The 27,684-nt window shown below is 38.5% G+C and overlaps 1 protein-coding gene across 1 annotated transcript in view; it reads left to right on the forward strand.

Annotated features, from left to right (window-relative positions):
- SPHKAP (SPHK1 interactor, AKAP domain containing) overlaps positions 1 to 27,684 on the forward strand; it is a 169,750-nt gene that overhangs the window by 26,340 nt on the left and 115,726 nt on the right. The window contains 1 exon segment of the mRNA XM_088021948.1: positions 9,501 to 9,606. Coding sequence (XP_087878074.1) covers positions 9,501 to 9,606 — 106 coding nt within the window.

A 27,684-nucleotide genomic window follows, 5' to 3' on the forward strand; every position in this document is an offset into this window, starting at 1 on the left:
GCCTTAAAATGGAAATTGATACATTTTAAATTGATAGGTGAAGATCTGTTTCCTGAATTGTGATTTCCACAGGTATCGTATCTTGAAAAACCAACAAAGATTCCTGCATTTGTGGAGTTTATCGCCTGTGGGGTGTGTGGAGACTCATAAAAAATAATAAACAGTAAATAAATACATTCCGGAATATTAGAAGATGATACTGATACTGAGAAAAGCAGAGCAGGATAGGAAAGATCGGAAGCCAGGGATAGGGAGGTCTGGGTGGCAACCGTAAACAGGATGGTCAGGGGAAGCTGCATCCAGAAGAGGCCTTCGAGAAAGACCTGACGGAGGTGATAAAGTGAAGTGTGCAGGTCTCCGGGCAAAGAGCATTCCAGGGTAGGGAAGGCACTAAGACAGCAGAACAATGAGGGGGAGATGAAGAGAGCATGGAGAACATGAGGTCTCAGAGTTGATGGGGAGTCCAGGCATTAGGGCCTTACAGCCCACGGCAATGACTTATGGCCTTCCTGGAAATGAACTGCAGTGATACTGCAAAGTTTTGAGCACAGAATAGACCTAAAATAACATTTTGTGTTCAACTATGTTCATTTAACAGAGCAATATTTTCCTGCACCTTTTTCTTGGGCGGGAGAAGAGACATTATCTTAATGTCTGCATACTAAATCCATCAGTGTATCTATTGGTGAACATATTATTTATTTCCAGCTTTTTCTATTAATAATATTGAGTTGAATATCTCAGTACGTACTTGATCTTGCTCTCTGTGCTCTAGAATAGATTCCTATAAAGGGCGTTCCTGAGTGACAGGTGTGCATGGATAAAAATCTTGAAAAGCATGCACATTGTTTTCCTTAGCAGTCATGTCAATTTATATACTCCCTGAAGCAACATGCATTATATCACACATTATTTTTTTAAAGATATTATTTATTTGAGAGAAAGAGAGCACAGGGAGATGGGGGGAGGGATGGAGGGAGAGGGAGAAACAGACTCCCAGGTGAGCAGGGAGCCCGACATGCAGCTCACTGCGGGCTCCATCCCAGGACCCCAAGATCATGACCTGAGATGAAGACATACACTTAAATGACTGCACCACCTAGGCACCACTTCATATAACTGGATTTAAGTATAAATGTCCAGGGGTGCCTGGACATTGTTGTTTAAGCATCCACCTTGGGCTCAGGTCATGATCCCAGGGTCCTGGGATGGAGCCCCACGGCAGGCTCCCTGCTCAGCAGGGAGTTTGCTTCTCAGTCTCCCTCTGCCTTCCCCCTGCTTATGCTCTCTCTCTCTTGCTCTCTCTCACTTTCTCAAATAAATAAATTAAAATCTTAATATATATATATTTATATATATATATCTCCAGCATGCATGGTTTAAATCTGGATCCCACCCCTCTAGTAACAGTTCTTTAATTCAGTTGCATGATGTGATGTTTGTGATGACTGAAGCAGGGCTCCATGGAAGCCTAACTCCCAGTATCTCCAGAAGAAAAGGTTTCCCAAGCAAATGAAGAGGGCAAACAGAAACACAGAGGGAACATATTAAATACCTTAGAAAAATTTCTCTTATGTATTTATTAAAGTAATCTTATTAATTTTTTTTCAACTAAAGTAGCATTTTGGCAATACAGCTACTTTTCCCTAGAAACAGTTTCAAATCAAATTTTCACCAATATCGGACTGATCTTTTGTGAGTTTTGCAACTTTGCTTCAATTTTCTGGATATTTTCCCATGTTGATAGATATAAAACTGTGCCTGAATGGGCCACATCTTTGTACAGTTTTAGACCAATTGAATGAATTCTGTGTCTTCTTGGATTTAAAAAAGCCTTAATTATTCTTCATCTTATAATCTTGTGATAATAGTCAAGAGTCAGCATAATTATGAAAATCTTTACTGTATATATTTTCAAAACCTAGGTCTGAGAACAGAAAAGAGAAATGTCACCATAAGAAGTACTTATGCATTTATTCAAAAGGTCTGCATATGTTATATTTAATTTAATAAATAAATCTTTTTTCAGAAGTGCTGGAAATCCAACAGGGAAACTCTTAAGACTAAATTAGCTTATAGGGCTTAATGTGATATCATTTCTCAATTTAATATTGAGTACTAACCCTATGCCAACATTACATTGCTGGTTTACGAGAATAACCCTATTTAACCACCAGAACGGTTCTATGACAAAGCTTCTATTATAATCTAATCTGCATTTTACAGATGAGGAAACCAAGGCTTAGAGAGGTTTCAGTAACATGTCCAGTTCTTTTTTCTTTTTTTTTAGAGAGGGAGGGGGTGTGTGGGAGGGGCAGAGAGAATCTTAAGCAGGCTCCATGCCCAGAGCAGAGCCTAATGCAGGGCTCAGTGTCACAACCCTGAGATCATGATCTGAGCCGAAATGAAGAGTCGTATGCTCAACAGACTGAGCCATCCAGGCACCCCTCCCATTCCATCCAGATAGTAAATGGTGAGAGTGGAAACTTGAATCTGGGTTTCTCAAATGCCAAAGCCTGTGCTTTGGCAGGGTTTTGGCTGCATTAGGACTGATTTGGATGTCATGGTCATAGAAGCAAAGGATTAGATGGAATATGAGAGATCACAGTGGAAAAGAACATGGTATAGTGCTAAGAGAAGCAGGTGAAATCTCAGATCAGTTATTTACGAGTAATATAATCTTGGATTCTATTATGTTAACCTCTAATCCTTAGTTTCTCATCTATAAAAGGGGTATAATTAAAAGACTAAGTAAAATATCTCTTAGAGCTCTAAGCACCCACTATACATTAAATGATAGTAATTGTTGTTAAAAGTAACACAGAGAAGATTTTATAACAGCACTGGGCCAGGTGGTTTGATGGAAGAGCAGAAATCCTTGGGAGCTGAGGTGGTTACCATAACATATATTCTGAATGTATCTGAAAAGTCTAGATGCAGCAGAATGCAGTGACATACATAAAGTGTTTTGACCATGGAAACAAATAGACACTTAAAAGTTTTTTTTTTTTTTTTTTTAGAAACAAAGGACTTAGGGATAAATACTTCAGTAGGAAACATGTAATAGTTTTCATGGATAAATACATATTCATGAAACACTTACTTAGCAACGGTGATGTGTACTTTTTGCCTTACGTTTAAATAGTCTTTTTGCAAACACCTTTGCAAGATATTTGTCTTGCAAAATTTCCCTATAGCCCTCATTAGCAAAAAGAAAAAAGGAAGCTAAGCTATCATGCTGTTTTGCCTGAGCTTTTCTGAACAAGAAGATACAGCTTTAAAATGATTTCTCGTGGTCTTGGTGGAGCTTGAGATTGTGAAACAGCTTTTTAAGGTCCAAAGCTAATAAACCCCATAGTAGTGGTTAAATTCATGAGGACATTACTTGCTATCACCTCTTTTCTTAGAGATAATATATGGATTTGCAAAGCACAGCATCTGAGACACACAAGATATTGTTCAATATATTTTCTATTATATATATATATATATACTGTTGAATATGATGTTACATGTATATATATATACCTGTATACACACACACACACACACACACTTTTCTTATATAAAGAAGTTGACTGTTTTTTCTATCATAATCTACATATTTTTGCACGGTATCTACATATGATGAGGTTTATGTTTTACTGGATATATCTGACAGATTTGAGAGTTGCCTGAATAAAAAGTCTCTTTTGAGCAATTTTCAATTTAATTTCTCATGATAAAAGATTTCAGCCCGACTAGTACTGAAAATAGAGAAATCACTAGCCCCTGGTGTACAAATTGTCTACCAAATGAATTAACTATCCTATAATCATATGTCTTTTTTGTTTACGTTTTTTTAAGATTTTATTTATTTATTTGAGAGAGAGAGAATGTGTGCACAGGTGTGCCTGTGGGGGACAGAGAAGGAGAGTGAGCATAAGCAGGGAAAGAAAGACTCCCCACTGAGCAGGGACCCCAACATTGGGCTTGATCCCAGGACCTGGGATCATGACCTGAGCCGAAGGCAGACGCTTAACGACTGAGCCACCCAGGCGCTCCTCAACTATCTTTTCTTAAAAAGAAATATTCTTCATTCTTAAATCATCTATCATAGTTTTTTGTTCCATTGTTAAAATGGTCTTTCTTTGAAGAATTATGGTGAAAGCAGAGGTAGGGATTTTTTTTTAAATGTCCTTATTGGGAATAAAAGGATGGCCACTTTATAATCTTCTTGATGTTTTTATTGTTATTTCACTGGTCCAAGAGATGGGAAAGTCTGGAATTCACCATTCTATAGTTACTCAGTTGCCTTTAAATATTGAAGTAGGACATTTAACAGTGTTTCTAAATATTTTCCAAAATTTGGATAGTTGTTCCTTCTGATAAGCTTACTGAAGTCTTACAGAATTAATGAGGACCCTTTAGGTCTTTCAGCCTCTGATGAACTGGTGACATATTTAATTTGTATGGATTGCATGATAAGAAAATCATGTTCTGATGTCTCCAACCTAGGAAAGAAAAGAAGGAGCAGGGGAGTATAAAAGCACATACTGTATACAAAAACTTTTGCACCAAACATTTGCTAAAAATGCAAGACAAATTTTATTTGAGTTACTGCAGTCGGAGAGAAAGACATCAGTATAGAACACTGAGCTCAATTCCACATATAACAGGGACAAATGGGAACTTACAGCCAATAGGCAGAGTGAGGGGGTCAGTGCACTAAGTGGAAATACTGAGGGTAGGGGGATCCTTGCTAAAATAGCCTAACAGTATTCCTGCTAAAAGCCAACCAAGGACCTAGTTATCAAGGGTGAGGGATGAGGAGAGATGTCAAGGGTGGAGGGATTCTTACTAAACTGACGTAGCAGGATTCCTTGCTAAAAACTGGGCTCAGTGGGTCAAGGGCGGGGGTGTAGTTCAAGGTCAAGATCTAGTTGACAAGACACTTGGGGGAGCCTGACTAAAGTTTGGCCAAGGAGAAAGCCTTTGTCAATAGACTAGTCAGAAGGTGAAGGTAATGTTCAATGATTCATTAGTTGCTCATTATCACCCAGTGCTCATCACATCATGTGCCCTCCTTAATAACCAACATTGAACACTTCACCGAAAACTAATGATGTATTATATGTTGGCTAATTGATTTAAATAAAAAGGAAAAAAATTAAAAAATTTTTAAAAAGAAGATGAAGGTAAGAGAAACAAACATCATGGGATTTTAAAAACAAATTGGTTTTTGAAAGACTGACCTAAACCTCTGAGCTTCATGTAACATGTTAATCCCTTTGGCTGAGAGTAAAATAAGGACATCCACTTGGGCACACTTTCATTTTGAACCACGTGAGGTTGTGTTTTAAAGCCCTCTAAATTCTTAGTTGTGGTATGTCATTAAACTGAATTTAATGAGACCATCTCAATTCCCTTTTAAAGTTCTCTTCTGATAGAGGTGAGCTTTTATTTTTTCTCCAGTCTTGAGATGGAAGGATTTAGTATAAAGCTCAAGAGTAAATATCCTTAATAGGATAGAGATAATCAAAGGAATGGTGATTACTACATTTTACTGCAAACATTCTATAAGTGGGCAGGAGATAAGAACAAATCCTACCTTTTAGGTTCTGCTAAATTTATTTTAACTTTACACTTCGTTTACTTGACATTTGAGCAACAATAGCAGCAGGATCCCTTTTCATTAAATCTATCCTGGGAAACTCTTTAAATGATCTCCTCAAGGGTGGCTTATCTCACCATCTGTCACCACTGCAAAAAATTGAGCATTGAATTCAAACACTCTTTTGTGCCTAATCTTTTGATGTCCACCAGGATGCTCAGGAAGGTAAGAACATTAATAAGTATTAATTCAGCATCCACCACTGGCTGGCGCTGTTCTCCATCCTAACAGGTCCGGGTTCTTTCAGTATTTACAGCCTAAAGGGGAGACAGACAAATATTACAAAATTATATGCCATTTGACAAGTGCTGTAACAGGACATGGTACAGGGTGTTGTTGGAACACACAAGAAGAGTGTCCATCCCACTTCTTGGGTTAGGGTAAGGTTGGGAATAGAGGGCGTGGTTAGAGTGTGAGTGTGTTTGTGTTTTCATGAGGTATTGGTGATACGTTGGAGAGGAGTAGTGGCCTCCTTGGGGAGGAAGGAGGTGCAAGAGGTGATTTATAAATGGAGACCCAAAAGGTAGAGTAGGTATTATTCAAGAGGAAGGAGGAGGCCTGGGGTGGGTGTTCTTCAAAGAAGAACTACCATGTGCAAGGATCCAAGGGCAAATGGGAATATGTATTTAATTTAACATGTCAGATAAATGCTTCTCAAATTCTAACGGGCAGGTGGATCCCCCAGGTTGAATGTTAAAATGCAGATTCTGATTCAGTAATTCTAGGGAGAGACCTGAATTCCTGGGTATATAACCAGCTCCTAAGCGGTATCAATGCTGTTGGTTCACAGACCAAACTTTGAGTAGCAAAATATAGGCAACTTGATTTCCAGTAACAGGACACTTATCTCTCTCTGGAGAAGTCACTGACTATTCTCTAAGCCATTGTCACTGCTGATGACCTACTTATTCACACTGCATGAATCCTTGATGATTGTACTGTGGTGGTAACTCAGCACCTCATTCACATATGATATTTTCTGTAAGGGAGACTACTTCTCTTCCCATTGTATTTTTAAAGTCACTACTTCAAACTCTGCTTTTGTACTTTCTTTTCCACTTTGATCTACCTCCTCATTGAAACACATTTAGCAGTTTCAGCATGAAACCAGTCTGAAAGGATGTGCTTAAGAAATACTGTCAACATTTGTCAAAATCAAAGAAAATGTCCCAGGGAAGAACTTGCAGTCTTCTCCATTAGGAGCAACTTAGAAGGTTGCACTGTATCTTGACAGCAGTTCTTTTAATGTCAGTTTGCCCTCATTTTAATAAATGCATGAGTCTCATGTTGCTGTCTCTGCCTCATCCTGTAGCAGCCGATGTTCTGCTTCCCCAGAGACCAAAGACAGCATCTTTGCAAACACTCTAAAAATTCCATCTCCATCCCAAAGGCATGGGAACAGATTGGGCTGCGTTGTCAAGTCACTTACTGGGAACTCACACCCATGTCACATGGTTTAAAAGAGAAGCCTCTCTACACATAGTTTTGCATGTTAGGCGTCACCAAATTGATTTATAATGTGTTTCTGGGGATTAGAAGTTGCTTTTGCTTTGAATATTGCTGCAGTGGAACTGCGTCACCTTTGTCGAGTAATGCACTGATTTTACTCCCACTAATGTGAGTCTACTACCCTGTTTAATTCTCACAATAATAAATAAATACACACATATGCACATATATATTTAAAATTACTTTCTATATTAGTGCTATACAGACTTAGCATTAGGACAAATGGAGTGAGCCTTATAGGCAAATAATACTTTCAAAGTCCTTCTTCACCTTCATTTCCAACTGGGATCTCACAATCATCTTAAACGCAGTCGGGCTTTCATATCAAGGTATATGTGGGTAGACTTGTCATTTCTTCCTTCCACTAGACTAATGCAGCAGTCCTTAAACTTTTTTTATGCATGAAAATTACCATAGCACCTTGTCTACCTGCAGTCCTATACAATGTGCTTTATGGGGAAATGAGGAATTTCCATGGGTGATCTTTTACTTTTCTCTGTGTTCCCATTAACCCTTACTTTGGACCTAACTAACTCTCCCCAAGGTAGATGCATTCTCCTCTAGAGCAATCAGAGATTATTGAAGCTCTTTTCCTACCCTGTTTCACATCAGATCTGTCTCAACCTTACTTCTCAGCCTGCTTTCATCTCACTCCTAAGGTTGTTAACCCTGTAGAGAGAAATGGGAGATGTCCTAACCCTGGAAAGTATGATTTCCTTGACTCATGAGCCAAGTTATTACATATCCAAGTTAGCTTGGTCTACGGGCTTACCCTCCACATAGAAGTGGCTTGGAACCTACCAATGATAAACGTTTGGCATTTGGGTAAGAGCCAGACTGTCCTAAGGCCAGGAAAGCATTCAGAGGGGCATTTGCTATTGGGTGTGAGGTATAGACACACTTAAGTGTCAGCTAAAAGTTACGGGCCCCACATTGTGAGACACCTGTAAAAACAGGGCTTGGGCTCTCCATGATATTTTGCAAGTGATTTCTAGTGCCAGAAAGGACCACGACTTTACTCCCAACATTCATTTAAAAATGAAGAGTCAGATCCAAAGAAGCAGGCAGCAGAGTAGCTAGGAATCTGGAGCCAAGTACCAGCCTCCTTTCTTTTTTCTTTCCACTGCCTTTTCCCAGTTAAGCCAAGATTAACATGAGTGCTCTCCTTTCACTTAAATTAAGCTCATTCTAGTCCTCAAGGTGGCAATTACTCAGAAAATAATATATGAAAGTTTAAAATAAAATAGATTTTACTTGAATTATTCTGTGCAATTTTTACCTGAATCTATGATCTGTTATATACACCATCAGCAGTCATTAAAAAAAAAAAAGCCATTCATAATAGTTAATAATGGAAATACTAACAGACTTCATTTATGTATTTCTGACTTATGTTTACTTTTAATGTCATGAAAATTGACTAATTTAGAACTTAAAACATGAAGGTTACATATTAGTTAGAAATGCATTGTTTAACTGATCTTCTATTTGCTGTTTCTTTTAAGAGAACATTTTTAAATATTGGCTTGATGAGTACACAAAGATTTATTAGATCATATTCCAAAAAAAAATATGTTTTGAGGAGTTGTCCATATTCTATGTGGTCAAGAACAACAAAAGTAAAATGTGTAGAATTCAGATACCCATACGCTTTTTTAAAATTCCTAGTTTTCAGGTTTTCAGAAGAGAAATATTTAGAAATACATAAAATCCAGAGGGCTTTTTGTATTTCAATTGGATTGAATTCAAAATCTTCCAGTCATATCATGAAAAGCAGGATTGGTAATGATCTCAATTAGACATGGGGGGAGGGGGAGATAAGTCTAGAATTTTGGAGGCAGAGAAGTTAAGGTAATGTTTCCAGCCACAGAGATCTAAAGAGATGATGTACCTTTTTCTAAAGCTTGCATTCTTTTCATGGTACTGCCCTGCCTCCTGATTAAAATTATGTTTGGCCATTCATTTCAAGAAGTAAGATGAATATTTTTACATTTTTAATTCCGAGCAGAATTAATGTGGTGTTCAAAAAGCATTATTTGGGTTCTAAAACTGCTTGCTTAAGAAAAACTAGCAGGGCTGGAAGTCAGAGAGATGCGCTGCATCCACGTAAGCCGTGAGAAGTCACTGGATCACAGTTTCCTATTCCCAGGAGAATAGCTCACAGTGGTTCCCCCCATTATAGGAGTGAAGCCAACAGAAATGTCAGTGTAGCAGGATTTGCAGTTTCCGTGCAATCTGAAAAGATGGTTTTTGATAAACCACATTGTGTTTCTTCAGTTCTGAATACGGAGATGACTCACCTGAATGTGTTCTCTTTTGTGTTTTGGGGGACCAACAGCAACTTGGAGTCACCACTGATGTACGAGGTGTCTGCGCCGCGGGAGGGCAATGCCAGCCACAGCTTGAGAGGCGGCCTGGGGAGCTCCATCACAGCCTGTAAGAAGGTAAGCTTGCCTACCAGCACTCTCTTCTCCCTGACTGAACTTGATCACTAGTGTAGTTTGACTCTCCAAGTACTTTTTCTAAAGCAGAAAACCAACAACGACAACAAAAACAAACAATGGAGTAGCCCCCAGTTTGCTGGCCTGGTTAACCTCTGACGCCACTAAAAATGGAATTCATGAGAATGATCAGAAAACTCAAGCAGTTCGGATAGCTATGACTTGAAAATTATAAGCCCTCACTGTGGGTCCGCCCAAAGCTTCTACCTCTCCTTTTCACAAACTTGGCCATGGGTAATAGCTTCTCGCTGCATTTCCTTTCAGAAAAACCCTCCCAGGTTTTGAGTGGCTCATATTATAGGAAGCACCTAGGTCTGTATCTAAGAAACACTCATGGCTGTTCTTCTGATACTTTCTTAAAGAGAAGGGTGTGCTTGGCTTATTTTATTATGAGACACAGAATTACATTTCCTAGAATATAGACTTTAGAACTAAAAAACAAATCTTGCTTTCACGCCCTGGCTGAAAGTTGTCATTTGAACAATATAAATTCATTTGCTTCGTTTTTCCAGTCAATCCAACTTAAGGCCCAGAAACTTAAAGCAAAACGTCCGATTTCCCAACTAAAGCTTTTGTTAATATTTGCTGCAGAATTCCAGAGGAAGATGTGTTTCTTCTCATCCAACCTTAGATGATATCACACTGAATTATTTCATTAATTATTTTAAAAAGGTTAAATTATAAAAAATATTCATAGGTGTAAATCAAGACAAATTCTATTACTAAACATTTTGTGTCATGTATATATGTGTGTGTGTGTATATATATATTATTTATGTATACATATTGTAACATTATGTATGCATATGTGTATTGATTGATTACTACACCCAGTTAAGCAGCCTTATTTATTCTCTGCTTGTGTGGTGTTTATATCATTTTCAAGTACCAAAGAAAATGACACACACATATCTGTGTTAGAGAACATATACTGACTATAGAAAAGTAGCATTAAACATAATTTTACAAAACTATTTGCATGTATACATTCATAACCAAATGTAAAAATAAACTGGTCTAATCGGTTCAAGGCTCTAATTTTCATGTGTTATAGATCTATTATTCACTCTCCTCTAATAAAATCCTTATAGAAGAGTCAGTGCTATAAATGTCCATTTTTAATGCAGAAAACTGAGGTACTATAATTCAAAATGATTTCGAGTTGCTTATACGAGAGATCTAAAACTGCAGGTCTTCAAGCCTTGGGGTATGTTCTATTCAACTCTGTAACTCCAAATGATAGTCTTCACCAGATGCTATACATTTCCCAAAGTTACATGATGTTTCATTTATTCTAATTTTTAAATAACTCTGTTTCTATTGATTAGAGTCCAGGTGGTATTTAAATTAAGGATTGAAACCAGACTGCCTGAATTTGACACCCAGTTCAATCATTACTAGTTGTGTTATCTTGAGCAAATTATCTTACCTCTTCATGCCTCAGTTTGCTCATCTGAAAAAAAAAGGTGACAGGTGAGGATTCAGTGAGTTAATAGACGTGAAATGTTTAGAATGGTGCCTGGCGTATCGTAAGCACTCAAAGACTATCCATGAGTAACATTATTCTACAGAATAATTTTTCAGTAAGTACACGGTGCCAGAAAATAATTCGATATACACACTGCCACCCTGAGAGAGTTAGTACTTTATGCTCTGTTGTCTCCGCTACATTTTTTTTTTTTTTCTGGGAAAAGAAGTCGTCATATTCATTTCTTAAAAATCATGTCTGGAAGCTACTGAATAGAGCTCTTTGGGACTGGTGTCTTCTCAAAAAATAAAAATCCAAACTCAATCATCTATTATCTGTGTGTGTATATACATATATATATAAAATATGTCTGTGTGCATATATGTATGTACATATATATGAATTTAAAGTTTTAAACATAATCGTACTCATACCACAACCATTTCTAGGATTGTTAGCGGGTTGAACCATATGAAATTTTCTTTTTTACAGATTAAAAATGATCAATTACAAGCAATTTCCTATGTTCTGGTATAAATACATTCAAAATTCTGTTAGATCTTGGGGTGAGATACAAGAATACATATATATTTATAGCCTAGTTTGGGAGATAATACTGGTTTCTCATGTGAAAATCACATAGTAATTCATAAGTTAAATAACTATGTGAGGTAACTATACAGCAATATCTGAAGATAGTATCAATTATGGGAAAAATGAATATTGTGAGCATCTATAGCAAAGACTCTGGACCTGAAACAGACAACAGTCTTCAGAAAGAGAATTGGGTTTCAATTTGGGCTTTCAAGTATGATCAAGATTTGAATGAGTGAATTAGGTTGATTATCCAACTTAATTTAGGAGGAGCTGCTACAAATTAATGCAGGAGAAGTTAACACCTTTGTGTCCTGGAGTATTTTTCTAGTGTTCAGGGTGCATTCCTTTCATTTTAAATGTTCTCTTAAGCTTCCATAATAATTGCATTTAAAGACAGTTTAGTAGCCTATATGCCACATGTTATCTACCCTGCGGGCTTTAATTGTTTTCCTTCCCTTCAAAAGAGTAGCTCACTATTGTTTTCTTTTTTATATCTGGAACATAGGCTCTCAATAACAAGACACTGAATATTGAATGAGTTCATCCTATTTTATTATTATATATTACTGCAAACTGATTTAAGTGATCATTGATCAATTTGAAAAAACAAATCTTGTTAATCACAGATAATGGGCCTGGGCAAGTGAGAATCTATAAATGCACATATAATGTGTATTCGAAGAGACAAAAAGACAAGGAGAGCTCTATCTTAGAAATAGCAAAGCTGTCCAGCTGAATCACCACGGTTCACAGTCGATCAACCTTCAGTAAGAGTACCATGGATAATTGAAATCTATTGGTAATTCCCCAAACTAATTTTATGTAATAGCCTCATCTTCTTCCCCATCAAAACTTCTTATCAGAACTGACATATTGCTAAATTAACTGGTGGGAGAAATAAAACAGGGGTCTGGAAGTTAATGCACTAGTTGGACAATCAGCCTCTGAAAAATTGCAAATTGGCTGAATTTCTCTCCTGTGTGTCACGTTGAATCTCCAAGGGTTTCAGGACTCCTACACATGTGCAATTGCTTCAGCTCCTCTTTGCTGTTGGGGAAATATAGTTGCTGGGAGCCACAGCTGTGAAAAAGCCATAGCATCAGGAAAAAAGATTTGGGTGGACTTATTTAAAGGAGGAACTCCTTAAGGGACCGCCTTTCCCCAGAGCTCAGATGACCATACCACCCAATCGTAGTTTACATATATTATCCTCGCATTTTGTTAATAGACCCCCTTTTGCTCTCAGAAGGGCCACAATAAGTTATATGGTTATATAACCAGCTCAAGCCTCAGAATGATCCTTTCTTTGTCTTCTTCCCTTCCTCTAAATGCTAGGAAAGTTATCAGATAAATTCTCACTGAGGTAGTAGTGATTGTGTAGGTTAATATAGTAGTGACAAATAAAACCTGTTTTCAGTTAACTACTACTACTGCTGAACTACTACTATTCGCCCCCTCCCTTAACTTACATTGATCATTGAGCCTATTGAACCCAGACTTGAATTCAGAATTCTACTCCTCCTGAAGCTCCAAGCAGACACTATCAATCCATCCACCTTGGAATGTGAGATCTCCTCTATGTCACAGTAATTTACTGAGCTCTGAACTTGAGGAAAGTCTTAAGGTGTGCAATGTGATACTCCAAAATCATGTGTTTGAAAGGATGGAATTTCAAAATATTGCAGGAAAAAAATTGGAGAGAAAGAGTAGCTGGTGGAGAGTGACTACTAGAGCCCTGTGTGGTACCTCTTGAATCTTATCTCACGTAGATCTTGTCTGATATTACCCCTTCTCATAGGACCAATCCTTCCTATAAGACAAATACAATCACTATTATTAAACTGAATCATAGGGATTTTCCATTAAATGAGTTAAATGATTATAAATGTTACAATTTTATATCTGTTAGACACTAAGTGAAAAAAGCCTTTATATTCTCTTTATAATAAATCAAAATCTGTTGTCTCTAGGAGACAGTAGGATACCACATAACAAAGCTGGACTTGGAATCCAAAGATCTGAGTTAGATTCCAGATTTCTCTTTTACTGTGTGATCTTAGGCCAGTGACCTAACTTCTCTGACTTGGATGTCTTGGTGTCGGTGTGATGTTTATATGCAAAAAAGCTGGGTAAGTTCTTTTTTTTTTAAGATTTATTTATTTGAGAGCGAGAGAGCGTGTGTGTGATTGTGGGGGAGGTGCAGAGAATCTTCAAGCAGACTCCCCACTGAGCTCAGAGCCCAACGCGGGGCTCGACCTCTTGACCCATGACATGAGATCATAACCTGAGCCAAAACCAAGAGTCGGATGCTTAACCGACTGAGCCATCCAGGCAGCCCCTTACACTTTTGTGTAAGTTCTTAGCACACACAGCTGGTGCTCAGTACATATTAGTTGATTCCAAATAAACAATCTTTACACAGGGCAAATTTTATTTAAATAGAATTTAAAAACTAATCCAAGGTAGCATGCACTGTCCCCTCGTTATGTTGACTCTCTGTTAGATTTTCTTCTACTTTGAAAGCATTATACTCGATGTCACATTTCCACAGTAGCTAGGCATTTTTAATCTTTGCTCCACTTCATGGGACTGAAGATTTGCTCTTTAAGATAGAGTGGAATCAAGTGTCTGAATAGGATTCATGTGACGAAAGAATTGTTGGGGAAAAATCAACACCCAAATATCCCTCTCTTTTTATGTCATGTTAATTAAATCCCCATTAAACCTGGACCTGAAAGGCAGCAGAGTGAAAAGACTTCAGTTTCCCAGAGGTGGAGTTTGATCTTAATAAGATATCTGATCATCTCTTTGAAGCCTCAAGAGCATTCTTTGCCATGACTAGCCTCCTTTAAACTGAGTTAAATTTGTTGTCAACAGTGGCACAAAAACCTCTGAAGAATTATGTCCCTGGATGCTTCATATTATTCTGTAAAATACACTTTCATCTAAGCTCATATCGTCTTGATGGCATGTAATTAACAAAAGCAATTCAATTAATGTGTGCAGGCACAGACATATAAATTGGGAGGCTTTCTTGGGATCTGATCTATACCTCCAAAGACATTTTTATTAGTCAGAATTGTATTGTTCTGGGCCAAAGGCCCCATTAGTACTTCTAGGAAGCACATGATAGAAAATAGCTATAATATTCTGTGCTTCTAGAAGCTGATTCCTTACAGGAAGGAAGGACTTTAAAAAAAATGTAAATACATAAATAAAATTAAAAACAAAGTCAGTGTAATTGGGCATATTCACTTTCTATAGAAGGAAGATACGAAGCTTTTCATCCTGGAGTATGCAGCACTCCACAGCTTTATACACATGCTCTTCTGATCAAGCAACCTGGCAGTGGTCTTCAGACCCAGCTCCTTATACCAGAATGGCCTAGCTACATTTTGGTACAAATTGCTGGGTGTTCTGTTTTATTGACATTCTGCAGGAGTAGTCAGAGGCATTGAAGAAATAGGGAGATTTTAAAGAAAATAAATGCAGAATTGTCTTACTAAAAGTGATATCTGAAGAAAGCTAATTTAGTAGTTCTAAAAAGAATTCCTTAGAGCAAAGGGAGACTGGAATCTGGGATGCCAGGAGGGGCACACCTGATGCGGGTAGGGGCGCGGGGAGAGGAGAGGCGGGACCTGCATCCCGGCAGTGGGAGGAGACACAGAGCCAGCCACAAAATTCCCTGACCACCTAAGAAACCTTCCTTATGCCCTGACCACACTGACAGCCAGGAGGCCACAGTTGCACTGAGACCAGAAGGCAGCAAATGAGGGCTCTGGTGGGACAGATTTCCTCTGCCTCCAGCCGATCCACACTGAGATGCAGAGGTGGGGCTTCACGTATCACACGCAAGTTCATTCTTCGGAAAATGCCAGTTTGGTAATCCTATGTGGGAAACTTTGTTCAAAACTATCAATTATGGCTTATTTTGCAGTTTGAATATGATTTATCTTCTTATTCCAAAAGCTAGTATGTTGGAAAACTTCTACTCCTCTCTCTCTGCCTCCAGCAATTGCTCTACCATGCCTGAGATTCCAATATGCCAGTCTTCTTCTGTCCTCTACAGCTCAGTTCCTTGAGCATCCTTTTTGCTATGTGTGGAGAACTCCTGGAAGGAGCTTGCAGTACCTTTTCTTTTCTTTTCTTTTAACCAAAAAGTAGGACTCTGAAAACCCAAAATAGCTTAGAACATTTTGTGGAGTTGAGAGTGATGCTACATGATGGGAACTAGGCAAGTGATCTTTTTTTTTTCTGAATTCTTGCAGTTTCCCCAAACCTTTATATTATGTATTACATATCTCTATGCAAGACTGGAAGGGGTCTAAAATTTTAAAAAATATCTAATAATAGAAAGTTTCCTCCTTTCTATTTGTGGGTGTTTAAAAAAGACCTGCCATCCCTGCTTCCTACCACTTACGTTAAGGCTTACTCTCTTCCCTTCCAGTCTCCCAAATAAGCAGCGCTCTTGGCTTTGGAGTATGGAGTAAACAATGCATCCCCCACCAGCCGTAAGAGCTTCCACTTTTCCTGTATCCTTCCAGGTTTGGTCTTCTGATTGAAATGCCCAATTGTCACTTCGGCCAGTGTCAGAGAAGGAAAGAAGGATATGGCCCAGATAAATTTGAGCAGCCCTCAGAGGAGGCCCTTGGGGGCCTCATCCCTGAGAATGAGCCCCCTCACTTCTGTGTCCATGTTTCCAAAATTAGACCCACCCTGAAAGACGCATGTGAGGGCTCATACTCTCCAGGATGGAGAGCATCCAAGAAGCAGGTGTCTCCCTTAGCAAGTTATGTGTCCATCTGTTTACATCTTAAAGAAGGTAGATGCTTCCAGTAGCTTCTTCCAAACACTTTCTTATAATTGCCAAAGGCCAAAGGCATGCATCAATCCCCAAATAATACATGGCCATTAAATCCACTGTCCCTTTGACCAGTGGTAAATTTCGCACTACCTACATTTTGGAAGCCTATACAAAATAATCCAAAATCAATGGTAAGCCTTGATGCATATCATATATTTTCCAGCATGTGTGTTTTTCTTATATTGTGCTTCTCCTAGAATTAACATTTGCTTCTCCTAACATCCCCTTACTGATCATATCAACAGTACAGCACTATAGTGCTTCTAAATAGCAATTAAATAGCAATCAGCTGTCCTCTATTTATACGTCTAATTTTATTCTGTTTAAAACATTGCTGACCATTCATAAATTATACTATATTTGCATTTCCTGAGCCTATTTGTTTCTGTAACTCTTGCATTTTACACTTGAGACTCAAACTCGGTTATCACTTTCATGCAGAATGATCAACTTTCAAAGCATTCTTCAGCCAGCTGACATCTGTGTGATGTGGCAGAAGTAAACAAGTATGGCTTGATATTTCTGAATTGTCCTCTATGCTCTTATAGCATTCTGTGACTCCACTGAAATACAATGTGGTTTCCAGGAAACAAGTAACTGTGTAGCCCAAGAAATGTAGAGAGATATCTGAAACTGTCACCGAGGCTCTGTCTAGTTCATTTCTTGCCACATTAGGACATGCTCTGGCCCAGGTCAACACACAGAGTCTCTAAATTACATACACCAGGACAATAATTTCAAAGAAGAGATCACTTTTGTTCATGAAAAATCTCCATTTTAGACTCAGATAAGTGCATCCATATGTGACATTTGTCAGAGATAGATACTCCATAAATCAGTATGTTCCATGTTTATCAGAGGCAAGTTTAGTTAGACCAGGTACCTATTGCTAAAAGCATTCCATAGGTAAGGACTCTCCTGCTATAAAAATACAGTTTACCTAGAGGTATGTTTATGATGAGGTATGACAATGGTGCCTTCTTTCTTATCTGGGGGTACTGCCTCCCACCCCCTGCACAGTAAAGACAGAGAATGAGGTGCAGATCCTGTGCTTACCATTTCCTTTTCAACCTTCCCAACCAACTATGCCTCTGATCTGGTGTTTTCTAGGCATTCCCCTCCTCAATAATAGAGAACTGTTTTGTTCCAGGGCCTGAAAAACTTCCTTATTTTACAATACTTTAAAAATAATTGTTGACCAAGAAGAAGAGGCTGTTGAGCAACCAAAAGTATGTATTTGGGGTCTTAGATGCAAAGCGGACTGAAGTTGAAAGTGTGCTCTGAATTGCATGTGGGGAGTACAGGCTTATAAAGGCAAAAACCACCAGGTTACATAACTTATTTTGAAGGAATTATGATTGGTGCTGACAAACTTAAACTGACTGACTAATACAGGATTGGCCATTTAGCCAATAGATGTTTCACTATTTCAGTCCAAAGTAGAAGGATGTATTTCAGGAGGTGGTCCAGTCGCAATTGACAAAAGTCAAAAGTTCATGGTGTTCACAGAATTGAAACAGGGGTTGTGCATAGGCCCTACTTCCTCCATGCCCTCCTCACCCTATTTTGAAATGACACTCTTAGCAATGCTTAGTTCACTTTGGAATCTCCTTTCACATAATCAATTACAAGATTTCCAAATTGTAGTAGGGGTCAGTATTAAAGAGGCAAGAATGCTTCACATCCAACCAGCAGATAATTATATTACAGACTATGTCCTAGGAATAATCAAACATGCTTTGGGTAACAGTTTCTCCTTTTTGTCAAAGGACACTAAATAGACAAGAACTCAGGCAGCCAGCCACTAGAATCATCATTAAAAGGAAAATGTTATCTTAACATTTAATTAAACCTTCAGAGAAACGAAGACTGAATCACTGAGTTTTCTATGCTAGTTTTTTTTTTCTTTCACATAATTTGATTTCCAGTTTGTATACTGTCTCTTCTCAGGATTTCAGTGTGTTTTCTTTCTTTTTTATTTTTTTTAAGATTTTATTTATTTATTTGACAGAGAGAGAGACAGCAAGAGAGGGAACACAAGCAGGGGGAGTGGGAGAGGGAGAAGCAGACTTCCCGCTGGGCAGAGAGCCCGATGTGGGGCTCGATCCCAGGATCCTGGGATCATGACCTGAGCCAAAGGCAGATGCTTAACAACTGAGCCACCCAGGCGCTCCTCGGTGTGTTTTAAATAAGCATTATAGTTTCCCCATGAAGGAATGCAAAGTTAATTATTTTCCAAGGTGGAAACAAAAGATGTCAGAATTCTCAGAAAGTTTGTTGAAGCATAGATTAAATCAACGTGAAATTACATGTGTAAAATTATACAAAGTCTTCTGACCTCGTGTGTGTGTGGGGGGGCTTTAAGCTATTATAAAAATTTAAGTTAAGTCATTAAAAAAAAAGTTAAGTTAGCACTGCTCTTTAAGCCAGTGACTAAACATTCCAAAATTATAATGAAATACTTTCTCGTCTCTTCTCCTCTGCTTACACTGCATAGCCAAAATGGTGTCTCTTCTGTTCTTTTAGTACAACCAGCACACTCCTGCTTTGAGCCTTTGTTTTTGCTGATGGTCTCTGCCTGGGCTGCTCTTCCCCCAAAAGGCTGTGTGGCTGGTGCCTCATTTCATTCAGCTCTCTGCTTAGCATCACCCTCACAGAGTCCTGCCGGAAAATACTTTCTGACATAAGCATCCCTTACTTCATGATCCCTTTCTCCAGCTTTGTCTTCAAAGTGCTTTTCATTCCCTCCCTCAATTTCTCTCTCTTTCTATAAAATTTATTTGATTATGGTCTGCCCTCCTCCAACAGCATGAGAACAAAACTGTGTCTGTTTTGTCTTTATTCCTGTTTTGTTCACCCCTGATTGCCTGGATAATTAAGCAGCACCTAGTAGAACCGGCAGATTCACCCCCTCCTCCATATTTTTTGCAGCATTATTTACGACAACCGAGATACGGAAACTACTGAAGTGTGCATCAGTGGATGAATGGGTAAAGGAGATGTGGTATATATACACAATGGAGTACTCCTTACCTATAGAAAAGAATGAAATCTTGCCATTCACAACCACATGGCTGGACCTCGACCGTACCATGCTAAGTGAATAAATCAGACAGAAAGAGACAAATACTAGTATAATGTTGCATCTCAGATAATTGTACTCTACACTTCATGTAAATAGCAAACAGAGAGAGATATAAATGTTGACTATCTATGCTTATACTTTAGGAGAGTTTAACAAATACATCTTACTCGGACATCACTTCCTGGACTCCCAAGTCTATACCTCTTAATTGGCTTTCCCATTGAATAAAAGCATTTTATGAAAAAAAAGTGTATTTAAATAACAAAACAACAAAACAAGACTTAAAAACCCTCAAAGCTAATATGTACTCAACAAGTAGTTGTGGAATGAATGAGAGAATGAATGAAAAGTTACTGTGGATGGCATTATCCTTCTCTTAGAGATAGCATTCAGAGTTAGCATCAAATATAGTCTAGGGGCACCTGGATGGCTTAGTTGACTAAGCATCTGCCTTCTGCTCAGGTCATGATCTCAGGGCCCTGGGATCCAGCCCTGCTTCAGACTCCCTGCTCATCAGGGAATCTGCTTCTCCCTCCCCCTCTTCCCCTCCCCGTGCTCGCTCTCTCTCTCTCTCTCAAATCAATAAATTAAATATTTTTTAAAAATTTAAAAATATGGGCACCTGGGTGACTCAGTTGGTTAAGCAACTGCCTTCGGCTCAGGTCATGATCCTAGAGTCCCGGGATTGAGTCCCACATCGGGCTCCCTGCTCAGCGGGGAGTCTGCTTCTCCCTCTGACCCTCTTCCCTCTCGTGCTCTCTATCTCTCATTCTCTCTCTTAAATAAATAAAATCTTTAAAAAAAATTTAAAAATATATTGTCTAATTTATGCATTATGGTTTTATGAATAGGGTTTGCAGCAAGATAGAATCCAAATTAAGATTTTAATTTTAGAAGAATATTAAAAAGGAAAAAAAATCATATCTTTACAAATTAAAAGGAAAATAAGCTAGGATGGAATACCACTATGAACCTGATAGAATGTCTAAAATGAATTGAAAGCAAAACTGACAACATCAGGTACTGATGAGGATGTGGAGCAGTTTGGTCTCTCATACCTTGCCGGCGGGAATGGAAAGTGATAAATCCACGCTAGAAGCCAGGTTATCAGTTTCTTTTTTTATTCTTTATTTAAATTCAACTTAATTAATGTATACTGTACTATTCGTTTCAGGGGTAGAATTTAGTGATTCATCAGTTGCATATAACACCCAGTGCTCATTACCTCAAGTGCCCTCCCTAATGCCCATCAAGCAATTACCCCTTCCTCCCACCTCCCCTCCAGCAACGCTCAGTTTGTTTCCTAAAGTTCGGGGTCTCTTATGGTTTGCCTCCCTCTCTGTTTTCATCTTATTTTATTTTTCCTTCCTTTTCCCTGAGTTTATCTATTTTCCTTCTTAAATTCCACACACAAGTGCAATCATATGGTATTTGTCTTTCTCTGACTGACTTACAAAGTTACCATACTACCTATTAACTTCATTCTTGGGTACTTACCCAGGCAAAGCAAAACCTTAATTTCTGACAAAAACCTGTAGGCATATGTTTATAGCAGCTTTATTCATATTTAACCAAAAACTAGAAACGACCCAAATGTTCTTCACCTGGTAAATGCGTTTTGTAAAATATCTGTACACATCCATACAATGGAACACCACTCAACAATAAAAGAAGAAAAAAGTACTAAACACACAACAATGTAGATGAATGTCGAACACATTATGCCAAGTGAAAGAAACAGGTCACAAAAGGCTACATGCTAAGTGATTCCACATACATGACATTCTAGACAAGACAACATTTTAGGGATAGAAATCAAATCAGTGGCTGCCAGGGGTTGGGACTTAGGATGCATTTGACTACAAGGAGCAGGAGGGAATTTTTGCGGGGGTTGGAGCTGAAGAGTTGTTCTACATTTTGACCAGGATGGTGGTGATACAGTTATGTGTGTTTTTAAAAACTCATAACAACACCAAAAAAGGGGGGTGAATTGTATAGGATCATGATATCTCCATGAAGAAAGAGTTACCTGCAGTAGAGATGCCATTAATTATACCACGGAGCACAGAGGTGACAGCGTCTATGAGTAGCTGCCTTCATCCTAATCAGCTATTTGCTATCTCTCCCACTTACTATGAAAATCTGATTGTCCTGCTCACACTATAGCCTTCTTCTGTAAGAAACATTTAATTAAGTTTCTTAGAGTCTAGAACACCAGTGGGGCCTGGAGATTCTTCTCAGAATGATGCCCATGGCTCTTCCAATGGGCTTCTCTTACTCCCTTTATTTTATAGCTCTTGCTTTTTCTTTCTTCCGTGAAAATTGAGTGTCATATTTGTAAGAAAGATTTCTTTGGACAGTGGTTTCCAAACCTTTTTTGTATTATGACTCATTTTAAAAATAATATTTGTTTGAAACTCTTGAGTAAGCAGATGACCAGGGGTCACGCCAGGCCCTGTTCGCATTGATGTCTTAAAATTCCAGCACACTTAACTTCTCTAAGTCTACTTGTTTGGAGGGGCAGGTAAATCTCCGCTTTTGAAGAAAGAGGAATCCTTTTTTCTGATGGCATTATTCAGTTAATTTTAAGAAACGTTCCATCATTAATCACAATGCATACATTAAGCAAATACAGCATTTTGTGTGTGGAAATTTCCTCTCTTAAAAGCTTTGGGGCTGGGGCGCCTGGGTGGCTCAGATGGTTAAGTGTCCGCCTTCGGCTCAGGTCATGATCCCAGAGTCCTGGGATCGAGCCCCACATCGGGCTCTCTCCCTCTACTGTTCCCCCTGCTTGTACTCTCTCGCTCTCTCTGTCAAATAAATAAATAAAAATCTAAAAAAAAAAAAAAAAAAAAGCTTTGGGGCTGCTTTCCATCTTTACACTTAAAATTATCAGAAAATGAAATTTGATTATGTTTTGATAGTAGAACACTACAAAAATGCAGATCTTGCTCTAATTTAAAATTGTTACCTTTGCATAAAATCCTTGAGAGAAGTAAAAACCTTGCAGAAATATAAAATATCATTGTGTGCCTAGATTTAACTCTTAAATTTTCTTCATATTGAATAAATCACTCACAGGTTTTCTTTCTGAAGCACAATCATCGGAAAAGAAAATTACAAATCTACATTACACAAAGTACAAAATATTTTGGTGCCAAACAGCAAACAGTTGCTTAGTACCAACTATGTGTCAAGAGATAAGTGTGGAAGATAAATTGAGTAAGATACTCGTGCACCCATATCATAATAGGAAGGAAAAGACACACAGGCACATTCTAAAATTCTGAGGTAGAAGTATTGTTTTCATTATAGAGATTTCACCAGAAGAGAAACACGTGCTATGGGGAGCGGAGCCTTGATTCAATTAGTTCTTGATGGTTGGGCAAGAACACAGATGGAGAAAATTCAGGGAGCAGATGAAAAGATATGAGGAAAACCACATGCATCATAAAGACCGTGCTCTTTAGTTAACGTGGACTATAGCAGAGGGTATGTGCAGGGAAATAACGGGAGACAAAGCTTAGAAAACAGCTATATTGGGCATAGGACAATATCTTCATCATTGGAGCTTGGTAAATGTCCATGAAATGATTAACAGGTGGGAGTTGAATTAGGATCTGTCTTGAATGCTAGGCCATAAAATTTTGGGCTCACTGACAGCAAATATGTCCCTTCTTTCCTATTATCCAGTGCTTAGCCTAGTGGCTAATAGGACTAGCTGGTAAAATGCTAATATATACTGGCTCAATTAATCAATCAAGGTGAAGGTCTTGGAATAGAATTACATAAAATCAGTAATTTACAGATGTAAACCTTTTTTGTGAACACTTAATCAGATGCTGTGTGCATTTATTATTTCTAATGTCTATTAAAAATCCCTCATTCTGAGCGGCAATATCAACCTCCTTTTGTACATGGGAAAACTGAGTCTCAAAGAGGCTGAGTGACTTGCCTTCGGCTGCTTAGTTAATTAGTGGAAAAATTGGAATTTGCAACCAGGTTTGTCATGAAAGCTTACATACTTATCCTTTACTCTGGTTTCAGTGAGCTAGGTGGATTTGGGAAGTAAAGGATGAGGGAGCAAGGGAGATAGAAGAGTCAGACAATTACAACATGAACTGTTAGGGCTCCAGCCTTCCCTAACCATCCTTCCCAAATATCATCCCCATCCCCTTTATGCTCTGTCTGTGTGCCGTGTTGAATTTCTTCATAATTACCCACCACAATTTGTAACTAAATGTGCATTTCATCGCTCCTTTATTTACTATTTGGATCCCATGCTATATTTTAAGTTCCATAAATATGGAGATCAACTCTGTATTATTCACTGTTGTATCCCCCAGAGACTAGATTAGTCCATGGTATGCAGTCTCATGGGGAGAGAATTAAAAAAAAAAAAAAAAAAAAACTAAACTAAACTAAACTAAACTTTGGAGAGCAGAATATAAGACAAGAAACAGACAAATCAGTATTCCAGATGGCACAGCTGTTCCAAGCCTGGGTAGCTAGGAGAATTGTTCTGCCTTCAACTATAAACAGGGGAGTTAGGGAGTCAGGTTTCTTTTAGAGACTGGAATTGGGGAAGGAGGTGGTTTGGGTTTAGAAACCAAGATTTCATGGTGACAGTGGGAGACCTAAGCTAGTAACTAACAGTTAGAAAAGTGAAAAGCCAAGCTCTAGGGAAAGGTCAAAGCTGAAGCTGTGGACCATTGAGTCCTCCCTCCAGATGGTAATTAATGACCAGGAGTCAGTGAGCTCTCTGAGGAAAAGAGCAGCACCCTGAGGACAGAACTAGAGGGAATATTCCCAGTTAGGGCATCGGAGGACGAAAAGCTATTTAGAAAGAAAGACCTGTCCTCCCCACTGCCTCCCCCAACGCTCCCAGACCACTCGGAAGTATCTTGCAAGCTCTGGTCAAGTGCAGTCTCCCGCCAGCCCTGCCACGGGTAGAAGCACCCACTCCTCCTGGGTGATATCTGTCCTGCGCTGCTGCCACTGATCAAAGCACCTGTGTTCTTTATCATAGTCCTGTGAATGTTTGTTCTCCCCTATTATAGCTTAATTTCCAAAAGGGCAGTGATCATTTTTGTTCATCCTAATATTCCAAGTGTCAGATATCTAAAGATTTCAACGAACCTTCATTGACCAAATATTGACTGAAAGAGATTAGAGAAGGAGGAAAAAAAGAGTGGTACATCATAAATTATGAATAATAAAACATTGTCAACTGTGGCACAAAGATCAAGAAAATGTTCCGATGGAAAACATTGTCTAAATTGTACTGCATTCTCGTGACAGTGAAGAGATTAGTCCTTTACAAACATTTTTTTCCAGAGTCTATTTTATTTATTTATTTATTTATTTATTTATTTATTTATTTATTTTAATTTAAATTAAAATGGCCAACATATAGTACACCATTAGTTTCAGATGTAGAGTTCGGTAATTCATCAGTTGCATACAACACCCGGTGCTCATCACATCACGTGCCCTCCTTAATGCCCATCATCCAGTTACCCCATCACCCCACCTCCCGCCCTCCCGCAACCCTCAGTTTCTTCCCCATAGTTTTTCATGGCTCTTATTTGAACCTTGGAACAACTTTCAGAAGGGGCTTCATTTGTCCTCATGTAAGAGATGCAGAAATTAAGTCCCACAGGAGTTAGAGGACTTGCCCAAGTTTACTCAGTAAGTGATAAGGTGGCATAGAATTCCAGTTCTGCCTCTAAACCTCTGTGACTAACCAACCATAAGTTACTGTCTTTTCCAACCTCGGTTACTTTTTGAACAAAGATTTAAGGCATTGCTTAGATGTGTCCAGGTTACTAAGAGTTTATTTCTCCCTCCCCATTCTATGTCAAAGGTAAATTTATGTAATTTGGATCGCTCTATAAAAAAAGAGAAATCACTGTAAGATAGAGCAGATAGATCTTTCTTCAATGTTTAGGACACTCCTGCATTTCTAAGAGAAAAACGTGTCATTATTACTTCAAGTTTGTGAACACACAATACATTCATGATTAGCTCTTCATCTGAAATAAGTAAACCTGAAACTAAAAACAGCAGATAAATAAATGAGCCATTGAGAACCTGGTGAGCTTTTCTCTTTTCCCCCTCAGAAAGTGACTCTCTCAGCAGGGAGATCATATTCATAAGGCTTCAGAATCATTAGACTTTCAAGTATGTATTCTTCCTTCTAGCATTCCTGTGTCTCTGATGGTTTGTCTAAACCATTAGACCAAAAGCTCTTCACAGGTTAAGATTGCCTAACATGTGATGCTAAGTGGTTTATTGAAGGCTGAATTTTTATTCTCTTTGCTTATTTGGCTTTTCGTATACCTGGGAGAAGAGGAGGCAGGGCGAGGGCAAGCAGGAAGACCAGGGGGAGAGTTACGTGCTGCTCCGTGTAGAAGTTACATGCCTTCAGATCACATCAATTGATTGTTAACAAAACTGAGGCTGGAAGCTAGTGAGTGATTTAACCGAACAGACAGTAGGCTCAGGACTGGAACTCAAACCTCCTTACCACCCAGACCAGGGTCCTGAGAGAGAGACATGAATAAATGCATAGACTGCGATTCCTTAGACACAAGCACAAGAAATTATGTGATTTTACCAACTTACAATGGAGCACCGGCTAATGGGGGCTTTGGAATTGGAGAGCCCAGCTCAAATCCTGCTTCTCCACTAACTAGGCAAATTAGTGACCCCTCTAAGCCCATGAAAAAAGAGAAGAATCATTGTTATGATAGCTAATATTTATTGAGAACTTGCTATACGTTCTCTTGTTTTAAGCACATTACATATATGGGCTTTCAGTTCTACCTTGTATGTCTAGAGGTTTAATTCAGATAATATCCTAAGGCCTTAGCCCAGAACATTCTCAATAAATGTAGTATTATTTAATCAAGAATATCGGTATTAATTATCTCGATTAATGAAATGTATGGGGCAACTTTGTTAACATAATCAAGTGAACTATTTCTTTAATTATGATGAATAAAATTCAAATTTTAAAGTTACATAGTGAATACTCTCATCAAAGCTCTCTTCAAAATATTTCTTCTAAAGCATTGAAAGATTTAGGTTTCATTTTAAATCCCACTTCTTTTTTCTGCCATTTCTATTTCCTCCGAAGCAAAGATATACCGTAGAGAGGACACTCTGTATCCCAGGGTTATGGACTAGCCAAACAGGTAGTCTTTCTAGCATTTTCTACCGAGTAAGCAGATCCAAAAAGCTGTTGACTTTCCTCACTGCTAGGATAGAACAGAACAAGGTCTTTGCGTATTTTCAGTTATTATTTACTTTAAAAATAGGTACAAAAATACCCTTAAAGTAGAAGACTTGACAGACTCATTTTCTTGCCCTCATTTCTCTGTTGAAGAAGTTAAATGCAGGAGAAATCCAGCAAGTTAGCCAGCTGCTGTCTCCATCGGCCTCGTCATGAGGCAGTGTCTGTCACAGCTGTGGGCATTTCACAGTGGGAGGTGACAGGCTGAGGCCTTTGCGTGTCTCTATCTCTTCCTCCCAGTGTTTCACCAGGAAAACATGCCAACCCAGTCACCACTTTCTGAAAGACCCAAATGACTTGTCTCTGAACTCTGTCCCCTTCCTAAGGCTGACCTTGGACAAAAATAGTTCATATGCTCTGATAAATGACAGTTGCTTTCTTTTGTTGACATATTTTGTTGCAACCATAATTCTATGTGCTTTGAATATATAGAAAGTAGAAGACGTCCAGTGGCTACCTTTTGAGGAGTGAGCTTTGAAATGACTAAGAAGTGATTATAGTCGGAGTGTTTATTATACTACACAGTAAAGTATAATTAACTAGGATGTTCATTTGATGCCTCCATTTTAAGTCTCTAATGTTCTTATGGTTCAGAGTGAAGGAAAACTTTGTTTCACTGATGGGTGTTCTAAATGTTAAAGGTCACGGACAGGCAAAGAGCAGAGACATGACAATATGGGTTTCTTTCCGTGTTAACACAAATAGATGTA

The sequence above is a fragment of the Eumetopias jubatus genome, unplaced genomic scaffold, assembly GCF_037043125.1.
Source record: "Eumetopias jubatus isolate StellerSeaLion01/CBP00866 unplaced genomic scaffold, mEumJub1_p1.0 scaffold_3, whole genome shotgun sequence".
Classification (NCBI taxonomy): Eukaryota; Metazoa; Chordata; class Mammalia; order Carnivora; family Otariidae; genus Eumetopias; species Eumetopias jubatus.